The following is a 12,724-nucleotide window of genomic DNA, read 5'->3' on the forward strand; positions in this document are numbered from 1 at the left end:
AATTAAATCTAGTTTTACTATAACAATTGTTACAACAATTAGTATTAAAATTAAAACTACTATTACAACAAAGACTATTGGTGACTATTCCAACTACTATAAATATTACAACAATTACTATAACTATTAAATTACAACTACATTTAAAACTACTAATACTTTCACAACACAATTCAAACACAAGACTACATCAGATGCTATACTACCACTACTTCAGTCAAAGTCCATCAGTGAGGAGCCTATGCTGCAGGACTTGGTAGCTCAGTGGGTAACTCTGGTGCTTGGGGAGCACCTGCCTCAGTGAGGCAGAAGCTGGTTCGATACCCGGGGGTTGCTGAAGTCTGACGCGGGGGGTGGGGGGTTACGGGAGGGGGCATGGGCCCCCTGGGTAACTTGGAGAAGTGGAAGTAAGGGGTTATGCTGAACAAAACAAAATCTAGGTGACATTTTATGAAGCTTATTAATTGAGATGGATCCATAAAACATGTGTTCTCTGCCTTCAAATGAAAAACACAACAGAGGACAGAAAAGACACGTTTTATGGATGAGATTTTTGACAGAAGGATGAACATAAGCTTGGAAACATGGTTTGGAACTTCACGGTGTCAGCATTTTCATGAAATATCAGCCGGCACAGTGTCTGCAACAGGACAATATGGGATTGACTTTTCCATCTTGCGCTGCCTCCTAGTGGCACACGGCTGCATGTACTGGTGTGTTCTACTCAGTTTCTCCAAAGGTGGGGATGGTGTGGGAAAGCAAAGTGTTGATTTGGAAGCATTTTCTTACTTGTGGCCAACCAGTTTGTATGGAGTTCACCCGAGCAACTGGTCCTAATTGAGGAGTACCGCTTGCGTTGTCACCGTTAGGTTTCCGCGGCCAGAGAGTTTGTTGACACCGTGAGGTTACCCCTCTCTGTTACTCATCAAGACACCACACTTTCAGAAAATATTCTACTCACATAGGAACAATGTAATATATACTCATTAAATGTCCCCAGTGGGCAGAAGGCCCCTCCTCCACCTTGGTGCTGGCATTCTCCTGTGAAAGAAATCATCAGTCATCATTTCGTTCCAAAACTCACAAATGAACACATTGTTTAATTAATCAATGATACTTGTGTATCTCTGCTGTACTGTTGGCTCACAATCAATGTATCCTCTTTTTCACTCCCTGTCAGATCATTCATATTTACACTTTTTTCACTTTTGTTTTTTATTATACTTTATCTCTTCTCCTCCCCTCGGGGATCAATAAAATATAACTGTTAAAATATCACAAATGTTTCAGTCGTTCATTCCAAACCCAGAAACTCAGATGTGGGAGGACGGCAGGTGCTATATTCAGTGACACCACAAGGTGGCCGCACACTGCCTTCAGAAGATGAACCTGGAAATATAATAATAATAAATCATAGAAGTGGCATCATGCTGCACAACAGTGAAATGTTTTCCTGGGAGCGACTCTTCTGGTTGTGTCTTCTGGACAGCCTGCAGGAGACGGACAAAGAAGGTGATGTAATTCAGTGGCAGGAGCCGTGTGGTTCCGTTCAACTGTAAAAAGTACATTGAATTCAGTACTGAGTGAGCAGATGAAGACTTAAAAACCTATAATCAGGAAATACAAGTGCTTTAGACTGTCAAACACTGTTGTCTAAGAATATCAACCCAGTATATATTCATTATATTACATGCTGTCAAGATGACGCATATTTTGAACTTCACCATATGAAATCCTGTAAAACGACATTGATTAACCCAATGAGTGATCTTCTGTCATTATGAATTTTATTAATTTTATGGGATTGACTTTTCCATCTTGTACTGCCTCCTAGTGGCGGTGGGGATGGTGTGGGAAAGCAAAGTGTTGATTTGGAAGCATTTTCTTACTTGTGGCCAACCAGTTTGTATGGAGTTCACCCGAGCAACTGGTCCGAATTGAGGAGAGTTTGTTGACACCGTGAGGTTGCCCCTCTCTGTTACTCATCAAGACACCACACTTTCAGAAAAATATTGCAACTTCTCTACAAACAGAAACAAAACTCAAAACTATTTCTTTCCAGCATACCCCCCCCCCCCCCATGACATGATTGTTCATTTGGCTTTAAAACAGCGCTTATAAAAGAGAAGATGAATAAAAAGAATTCCCATTACAGATAGAAAGATAAACTAGGTTAGTAGTAGTAGTGCGCCTTCATGTACAATCAATAAATGTTTAATAAAAAAGGAGAAACAAAAGCAGTGTTTGTGTCACCTGAGTGTTGGACTTGCACACATGATGATGACCATTTCTTCAAGAGATGGCCAGAGGCAGTGTCGCAGCCTGTTGCCTGCCTGACAGACAAACAACAAATATATTTAATATTTCTACCTATTTCCACTAAAATCAACTTGTCATTTTAAGAACTATGATGAACAAGCAAACTCACTTTCTCACGTTCAAACCTGCAAGGTGAGACGATTGTCGTTGCATGTTTTTCCACAGGGAGGCACCAGTTGCACACATTGGGAATTGCAGAAAGAGCAGCAGCCACTGATCAGGGATGCAGGTCTCCTGAAAAACAGAGAAAAAGACAGAGGAGCTTACATTAAACAGAGAAGACCAACCAACAACTGTTCCGACCCACCTGCCCCCTGGCCCTCTCTTTGAGAAGGCCTTCGTGACTGACCCGTGTACATAACTCTCTTCCGGTTTGCAATAGTTTACCTGATCACTTTCTTCATCCTTTTTTGCTTGTCTGTCTGTGTGTCTCGCCCTCGCGAACCAGGTGTACCCTCGCAAAGTAAACTCACATGCGGAGAGGGAAAGGCAGCCAGAAAACTGTGCCGATCAGCCTGTCAACAGCATGTCTGAGGGCCTTGGCTGCCTGGTTGTGCTTAAAACTGACTGGTGAAGTGTGAGTCTACTTCACTGTATGCGGGTCTCTATTGATAGCCATTAGTTTCAAAATTGAGGACAACAACTCTCAACCTGCCTTGAAATACACCAAAAAAAGAATTTCTACTTCCACACGAGAGCAATGCTTCTTAAACCTGTGGCGCTAGGTGAGGAAATTAGTAATCTGTTTGGCACAAGGCAGCGCTCACTATGAACAGCAGGGCCTTGGGGTATCTTTTCTCTACTGCATACAGGAAGAATGGGTCTGCAGTGGCTTCCAGGACACATACCTGTCTGTTGTTGAATGTCAAGCATGAAACTGACATTTCACAAGACTGCATGTACACACACACGCAGGGATTTTTAAGGAGACCTGGGAAGGTTCCACACCAGCTCTGATGTATCTCTTGAAATGAAGAAGGAATTTGTCAATGGGATGTGAAGATCTCTCCAAAGTCTCTTTCCCACATGGACCAACAGAGGTGAAAGCGCCAATATGCCCACCCAGCCAATGTCAATGTCACAATCTCAATGCTCGAAGACAGCTGTTCGACCCCGACTGATCAACAAACACAAAACCTGTGTGTTTGACTTCTGCACCATTTGTTCCCACGCAGCACTGTGTTTCTGGAACAGCACTTAAAATATGCACATGTGCACATGCTGGTGCAAGCTCAACGTCAGCAAATATTGACATTCTCCTGTGGATGCCACCTGGTCTGCTAGTCGAGGAATAATACACCACAATCTGCAGAAGTTACAGGACACAGCATCCAGATTTCTTTCCACAGGAGGAAGATGCAACGTATTAATCTGAAGCATGCTAGAATATGGTATTTGGCCAAATGACTGAAAATAAGCTCAACTAAGTGCACAGATAGAAAATCCTGATTTTGATGGACAATGGGTAGAATGCCAAGAAGAATAAACAACAAATCATGTCAAATTACTCCTTCATTTGTTGCAGTTTTAAAAAGAAATGCCAATATTTTTGTCCTCATTATTCATTGAACCTTTTGGAGTTTTTTATGCTTCAATAATTGTCAATAACAATTATGGCCTGTGTTACATAAAATATAATCTTGTTTCTTATTTTCAGCGTGCAGTCTGTTTCCCTCAATAATTGTTTTGCTACCATTTTGATGCTTTATGAAAGCAAAGGACTGTGCTCAAGCATGTAATTAGTTTCCATGCCAACAACAACAGAGTGATATGAAATTGACTATAGAGTTTATCATCAGCCAAGTGTAGAAAAGAAGTCTGAGCCGTTCAGTTATATTTACGCTAACACAATCAACTCGACTTATAAAATACAAGCAGTACCTGCTGCAGTTCCTTTCTCACAGATTCATGTTAAAACTAACAACTTTGGTGCATCTCGTGCAGTGATTAGATCAAACAACACTGAACATAAAATGCAGTAGTCACTGTGAGCATGTTAGCTTGTCAATGTTAGCATGTAGCAACTTCCTGGAAAGGGTTAGCATGATAATTTGCATGACAGTTTATGCGTATGGCCAGTTGGTGAAAACAATCGTCGTTGTTTTCACCAGGAACAGTGGGTGGGGTGAGAGGCAGAGAGGGTGAAGAGTGTCGCCTGTGCGCTGGAAAGCATCCAGCATCCAATCTTTAACATCGTGCATCTGAACATGAACATCCCTCTCCCACAGACTGCGTTGACAAAAAAAATCAGACAGTGCAGCTCACTTTATACCCGATGACATTTCAAGTTTGGGCCTACATCCCCTTAAACTCCTTCTTGTGTGGATAGCCTTGACACGTGGAGTTGTGGAACTCCTGGAGAGCGACCTCTTCATATTTTCACAGTAAACAGCCCCTCCAAAAGCTCTTGCTTCCCTCTCCTCCGTCTCTGAACAGTGGCCTCCTTTCAGGGCCATCACTTAAGGGCCCTATTAATAATTTGACAAGTTTTCTCAAAGATTAATTACAGCCAGCTTCGAGGCTGCAATTATACAGGGTGGAGAGGCTCTGTAAACCTTCTCCAGCTCAATTTCCAGGCCCGATTTTCCACTTATCGAAATATCAACTGGGAGGAAAGGTTTAACTGTCTCTCTGATGCACAGATTCCCTTTAGTTGTAAAGGAATAACCAACACTTGCTGGCAAATTGCTCGCAGATGGCTGAGATTGAATGGCAATCCTTGAAGGCTAAGACAAAATAAAATCTGGTTGCATCACAATTAGTCTTTCAAAGATGAGTGTTTACTCTCAAGAAGTGTAATAGCCAACAAAAATATCTTCCACAGTGCGAGGCACCGATTTTCTTCAAGTCTTGTACTCAAACACTCAAAGCATTCAAAGCAATTAGTACTAGAGTTTGGCCCACTTCTGACTCTATATGATGAAGTGCTGAACTTGTGACTGTGGGGTGAGGTGGCAAGTAGCAGCCAGACACCATGCATCACCACTGAAGAGTGGAAAGCTCCTGTCCTTCACAGCAGATGGTTGGTTCTGAGCCAGCCAGCCTGTGCTCGAGAGTGTGTGTGTGTGTGTGTGTGTGTGTGTGAAAGAGAGAGAGGGAGAATACAATGCAGCGAGTGTCCCCGTGCTGCGGTCTGCTAGAGATAAGAGCCACCTGCCTGTCCCATTCTCCCCTCTGCTGAGTTCAAACAGTGCCCTCAGTCTCGCTACAACTTACATACGTTAAAAGACGAATGAAGCATGTGTTACCGCTGCAAATCATTTTGCTTGTCAATAACAGTTGTCATGTAAAAGAGATATGTTTTGTACTTGTAGATGGTGCTCCCGCGCATCTTAAAATTTTTCTCTTAAAAAATTGTTTTTGCTCATGCAGCGCTGGAATAAACAAAGGCTGGCGACTGCTGTCTTCTGAGATCACAGTATCTTATTTTCGTGATGTTAATATTCTCCTTGTGTTGCATGCTGAAACATTATAATCTATGGATGCACTTGGTGAAAAAGAGGGGGACGGAGAGGTGAACTCAGAGCACAAAGCCCAGATTGTTCCTCCCCTCTGTCTGTCCATGATAACAATGAGCCATTCATTCCTGTGATGGGCCCTAATTAATTCCAACTTTACATTCTGACCTACAATCTCCCCCTGCTCATCCCTTTCCCCCCAGATCCATCAATTAATGCAACCAGCCAGATGACTTCATCTTCTCTCTTTTTCTCCTTCACATCCTCCTCCTTTTTGGTCAACAGTCCTGACACAAATATGGCAGACTGTAAATTAAATATGTGTAGAAAGATCTCTTTTGCATATTCTTAGACAGCTGCAATATTTAATACATCAAATCTTGCACTCAAAGCTGCATTACTATTATTACTGTTGTTTTGCTGACAAAAGAGCTACGTGTAAAGTTGTATATCAAGCAAGAATTTCACTGTCAACAACAAATAAAGTTTATCAGTTTGAACAGTAAATGTCTTTGTACTGTATTCAACTGAACTGAAGTCGAAAAAGCTCTGTAAATCATGTCATATCAGTCCTATAAAATGTATTTTGGGATGAATGTTAGCATTTAGCTCAAAGCAACTCTGTGCCTAAATACAGCCCCAGAGGGCTGCGAGTGTGGCTGATGACTCAATCTTGTTGCCCAATGGACAGAGGCAGTAATTTATCAATGAAACTTGAAATGAGTGGAATTTATCTTTTGTGTGTCCAGATTCAGTCTTCCTATCGCAGCCACTCTGTATTTCCCAGTTCTGCTTTGGTGTACCATCATTACACAGTCTACTTATTTTACTCTTACTTATTAAATACGCATACCATAACTTGAGCCGAGGAAGCAACATGACAGTCGGTAATCAGAAACCTGGATTAGGTGCTTACACGCCACATTGCATCAGTTTCTATCAGAGAACGTCAAATGAACAATCAGGGTTCTCAAACTGATAAGGGCTTATTGCAGGATGTTTACAAGGACAAAGCTGCCAAAACCCCCGCAGCGTCACCTGCACATCAGTTTCATCCTGTGGGTATCTGGAAACCTGATCTGTGAAGCACATCTTCCCTAACTCCAATCCTGCTTCTCCTCTTTGCCCACACTCTCCCTTGACACCTCGGTCTAGTCACCCTGTAGCGACACACACACACACACACACACACACACACACACACACACACACACACACACACACACACACACACACACACACACACATCAAAAAGGTCTCTTTGCCGCAGTCTCCGCTCCTGCTCTTCCCCTGTTAAACAGAGCTTGGCGCTGTTTTCTTTTTCCTGCCCTACATCCGAACTGCGAGGAGAGACAGAAGTGAGCTGAATAAAGAGGACGAGAGCAGAGAGAGAGGATGGAGCGTGGTGGTGGTGGTGGTGGTGGTGGTGGTGGCAAGAGAGTGACATAGGAGGGAGACAGCATGAAATGTGTGGGAGGAGGGGGAAGGGTGCTGGTGGTGGTGGGGTGTCTGTGGTGTGGGGGGCACAAAATTAAGAACAGAGGCTGCTTTGTCGATAGCAACAGCAAACTATACAGCGATCATTTGCAGCCCTTGCTCCGTGGCCTCAAAGAGCAGCAGTCTGTGTGTGTGTGTGTGTGTGTGTGTGTGTGTGTGTGTGTGTGTGTGTGTGTGTGTGAGAGAGAGTGAGTGCACAGTTGTGTGAATATGTTCCAGAGAGTGTCTGTTTGAGTGTAAACATGAGGCAGCTGTAGTGCGAGATTAACACACGGGCTGTGGTCTTGGCTTAGGAAGGTTTCTAACAGAGTGAAATGACCTGGAAGTATCTAAGTGGCAGCCATGATAAGAGCTGGTCAAATTTTCTGGATGCCAAGGAAGGATGCTTAAATGGTTTGGGGGGGAACATGATCACAGATGCTTTCTAGAGAACAACGTGCATCTAGTTTTATCTGTGTTTGAGAGGAATTTAAGATCAAACAAAGTGTGAAGTGCAGAAAATCAAAATGCTCATTTTTAACCACTCAGGCAACAGAGGGAGCTGTTGTATATAGTATGGCGATATCTTTGTGCAGATGTATGAACTTCATTTCAAAAAACTGTCAATAAAAGTGGTCACTCAAGACTTTCAATACTGAGTTTTTAAAATTGAGCGCTCCCACTTGAGTAGCAGTTTTGCCATCGCTTTAGTGAATGTTTGGATTTTTTTATGCTATGGCAGGACAAGCGAGGACACTGTCAGAGCGACAATGCTGCTCCGTTGAGGTGCTGCAAAACAAACAGTACTTGAATGCTTTGAAGTCAAGGGCAGCGCTTCAATTTCAGAGAAACATCAAGGTGAGAGACCGACTCGATCGCGGGTAGTTTCCAATAGGCCCCTGCCTATTGTGTGGCCTTTGGTTTTGAAATTTTTGATGATGATGACATGATGAAATTTAATGTCACTTAATTCAGATGGAACCTTGTTTCTCTTTTTTAAATGCCAACGAATCGCTTCTGCTTTCAGAAGTAACGCGGTTGGACGATACTTCCTATGAACTAGTTTCAAACATACCCTGGCCTTTAGTATGCACCTCTTAGATGTCACCTTTTATATAACCACCTACCGCTGAAGTTAGAAGCACAACCAAGACTTGAACCGCTTCAGACAGGAATATTGCTTGCTATAGTGCCCCCTCACTAACCTCCCTACCCCCGTGCTCTCTGCTCCATCACAGTCCTTGTCATTGTTGACAGTGTGCGACTACCAAACTGCTCTTGAATCTGTTGAAGCCTTTTTGCATCTTGTTCTGTGACAGACAAATAATGAAATCCACAATGGTTGACTGCATAGAGAGCGAGGAAAAGGGGAAGCTATTCACTATTGTTATTCCTGGTTAAGGTCCAATAGAAGCAAAAGTTTGCATTGCAGCCTTTGTACTCAGAGTGTAATTCTTTAAAAAAAAGACCAATCAGCCTCTCTGAACTGTTAACTGTATTTTTTATGCATATCCGTTTTGAACACGACACTGTCAGCTCGCTGCAGCTTCACTGTCAGCTCATCACACAGAACGACTGGAGAGTGACTACAGCTCATACAGTCTGTCAAAATAGCACAGTGGCTTTCAACCAGGGGTACTTGTTCCTGAGGTGGTACCTTGAATACACAGACATGCCCCTGAGATACCAGTCACTTGCCAGTGCCAATAGTTGAACAAAAGTAATGAATAAATGGTTGAAATAACTAAACGTTCTGTGCAAAAGTTGAAATACTGAGCTAAAAGTAGCATGTAATATGATAAAAAGTTGAAGTAACAGGCAAAAGTAATGGATAAATGGACTTGACCAAAGTGAAGTAAACATGTCAACCTGTGTGAAAATGACTGTGCCAATGTGCAATTTAATTTTAGTCTCCATAAAATGTAGGCAAAGGACAATATTTTGAAACACTGGGAGGTAGCTGAATATGGCTGATGGGTTCTGAGATTATAATATTAATAATAGCATTAAATAGTATCAGCCAACAACAAAAAAGAAGGGGGCAGCTGATGCAGAATATAACAACCATGCAAGCAAGTCAGTTCATCAGACAGAATTCATCACACACAAACTCTGGCTTTCTGTCTTGAATGCAGCCACTGAACCTGCCCACAGGCGTGGACACCCCACAGTCCACCCAGCAGTGTTAAATAAACAAAACTCAAGTAGGCATGATGATTTCATGGGCCGTGCCCTGCGCCAGAAAGGGAAATTTATGTAATCTGACTTGGCAATTGGCGGCGTGTAGTAATTTCGTGCTGGTTTTAGTCAATGGAAGGCATCTTTACTGTGGTGTTTTCATGAATTGCCTCCATTGTCACTTGTAGAGGGAGTGACAGTATCTCAATAAACTCTGAAGATATTTTTTTGTAGTGTAATGTAAGAAGTAAGTGAAATATAAACGAGATGTAAAGGATTGCTGGGTTGAATCATTTTTTACAGCGCTCCCTCCCTCTCTTGCCGTCACACTGAAGGTTTCTCTGAGGGCCCCATTCATCCTCCTTTCCCTGTGTGTCACAGCCAAGGCCTGGCTACGACCATGTCCACAGCCCGGGCAGCACAGTGTGTGTGTATGAGAGGCAGACAGTGGGTGTTGGTTTCTAAGGGTCTCTTTCTTCAGGGTCATTGAGCACAGGTGACCACAGGAAGTTGTTTTCCAGAGCTTTTCCAGTGGGGTGAGTGTTCAGCTTAGGACTGTCTCACCACAGGAACTTCCTCACAAACACAAAGATTCCCAAATACATGCTTGTCCGCTCGGCCTGCACACAAAATTCTTAAAGGACAAGCACTCCCATGTGTCTCGGTGTCAGCGCGCAAAAGAAAGTCAATGGCGGCGTGTTCACCTTAACAGTGATTTTGACTGTTGCTTTGACTCTTAAACGACATAGAGTTAAGTGAGTGGTTGAGAGGGCACAGGAAGAGCATTGCTTTCATTAGTTTTATGAGTTTTGGGCAAAAACATTCAGCATGCCTTTCCATATTTTGCTTGAAAACCATTAAAGTCCAATATTGAAAACTGTATCTAAAAGCTGATTATAGTAAAGCATTATTTTGAGTGCTGTGGCCTTAAATAGTCAAGTTCCTTCCCTCCATCATGGCAGACATGGCTCGTTATTTTGATAGGCAACTTAACTAGCAGGAAAGAGCCACACTTCTACACCAAATGAGCTCAAGCAAGACTCTGTTTTCTATATTAATCAAGCAGGCATTCCAAGCTGAAGGAATTCAGTTGCTCTTGGCTCTGGGCCAGCTGCAGTGCTACCTCTTAAGATGCCTCGCGGTGAAATGACATGTTAAGTGTGCAGCTTGTTTTCTCTAACTTTGGGGTCCCTGCAATGAGGCAATCTCTGTCCAGGGGCCGGCAGCGAATCAGATATGGAACGTAGGGTAAGGTCTACAAACACACACTTACAGTTTGCCACTGGTCCCTTACTTTTACGCTCGTTTTAAATTGTCCTTCTGTACGTGGAACTTGGGACAAATGCACTGACAAGAAATTCATTATGTTCAGATTTCAAGTGGCCATCACGCACAAAATCAAGTCACTCTTTGAAAGGAAATATGAACTGCAACGATGCCGCCGCTGATGTGCACAGATTTCCATTTTTCAAAAGATGACAAAACCTTTTTGTGCCAACTATGTGCTGGTCTGTCCCTTTTCATATTTGGGCTGCTGAGTCAATGTTGTGTTCGTCCTGCATTACTGAAAGGACCAGGTCAAACTAGCATTAGCTGTTTTTCTTTCTAGTGACCAGACTGTGAAAACTCTGAGTAACTTCGGCTCTCCGTACATTATCCTATGAGATATCAAGGAACATCATGGAATAATGTACTAAGTCACAGAATAACAAACTGGACTTAGCAACAGCGAACCTCTAGCTGTGACTGATGTTGCACCAATCGAATCTCATATGTAGTGATAAAACCAAGACAGTGTCATAGCTGCAGCCTGACAATTGCACTGAATGGTGTATGAGCCTTTTCTTGATAAATTCTTCAGATTTCTTTTGATAGTACCTCCACAATAAATTGCACACTTCACCCTATGACAAGTGGCATGATGAACTTATGACTGTTATCCACAATGACTTTGTATTTTTGCACATTGACATCTCAAAGCTTCATATTCCTGCTGCCTGGAAATTCTCCATACATCATGTCTGTGAAGCCGCATGTTTCTCTAAACAGAGGAGCCTTTATATCTTGTGAAACATTGCACCTGTGCCCGTTGCAGAGTGGGTAACTTTGGCAGAAAGCCTCCCTCTCTCTCTCCCTCCCTCCCCCTCCTGTCTTGTCACTGGTTGTTTGGAATCCAAAGGAATCCCAGGTATGCCGACAATCTCTGCAGCCATTGACAAATTTCTGTCTTCAGGCTGGGGAAACACACACATACAGGCTCTCGTGTGCACAATAATACACACACAGGTACGCACACACACCTTGGCTCGACTCGACTGCTGTCATCATTGGCTTGTCAGCGTGCCGCACCTGTGAATGGTAACAAGACCCAATGGCTCGCAGCGCTCTCATAGCTGCCTGACAGACTCAAGAGATCAATTTCCTCCAGCAGAGAGAGAGAGCATCGAGGACGGAGGAGGTTTGCTTCAGATTTTAAAAAAGAAGCTCTCTATAACCTCAAATTTCCAAAACACATCGGCTTTACCAAGATACTAAAAAATGACAGCAGAGCTCAGATTGACAATCATCAGCCATAAGCGCTCAGTAGTCTGTCTGAAATGGGACAGTTTGCATCTCGCCATTTCCTCTGCAACATGTACATGCACGCATTTTGTGGTTAACGCTTCAAAATAACGAGTCATTCTGAGCTGTCAAAAACAACAGTCTAAAGCCACAGTACACAGCGATTTGAGTTCACCTCCACTCTGATTGCAACATAGATCAGACACAAGAAAATCTTAGACTGAAGCAGAAAGTTGCCAGTTTGTGGATGTAATGCAGAGCAGTGAATATTAAGCATCATCTTATTCACCTGTCCTGGAAAAACTGGTATTTCTCAACATCAATGAAGTAGTGCATAGAAACCACTGCAGTTAAAAAGTGAGTTTAAGGGGAGACGTAAAGTGAGACTGTTACTTCTCTTTTTGAATCGTGACCACTGTGGCCATGTGTCAAGTTTCTATCCTGATTTAGCTCATTGCAGGTATTTTCCCCAGGAAAAATGCGTAAAGTTTGGCCGGACTTCAAGGGAAACGCTGACGTCTCAGCTCTAAAAAATGTGTTCAACAGTCGCAGGTAATATACAGGTCAAAATAAAAATATTAGCACCATATCGCTGTTTACTAAAGCTGAAAGCAGTAATCGGCTTTCCTGCCGACTTTGCTGTCAAAACAAAACTATTAAAAAAGGAAATGATGCTGCAAGTATGCCAGTGCCTTTCTTCGAATTTGCTAAAGGCAATATTCAATTAAATA

The 12,724-nt window shown here is 42.8% G+C and overlaps 1 protein-coding gene across 1 annotated transcript in view; it reads right to left on the reverse strand.

Annotated features, from left to right (window-relative positions):
* Positions 1 to 2,438: 2,438 nt before the first annotated feature.
* Positions 2,439 to 12,724, reverse strand: part of LOC143315666 (uncharacterized) — a 353,798-nt gene continuing 343,512 nt past the window's right edge. Inside the window, exon 4 of the mRNA XM_076722991.1 lies at positions 2,439 to 2,553. Within this exon, the coding sequence (XP_076579106.1) occupies positions 2,439 to 2,553 (115 nt within the window). The remainder of the gene's footprint in view (positions 2,554 to 12,724) is intronic.

Source organism: Chaetodon auriga, chromosome 23 (genome assembly GCF_051107435.1).
Source record: "Chaetodon auriga isolate fChaAug3 chromosome 23, fChaAug3.hap1, whole genome shotgun sequence".
NCBI classification, from domain to species: Eukaryota; Metazoa; Chordata; class Actinopteri; order Chaetodontiformes; family Chaetodontidae; genus Chaetodon; species Chaetodon auriga.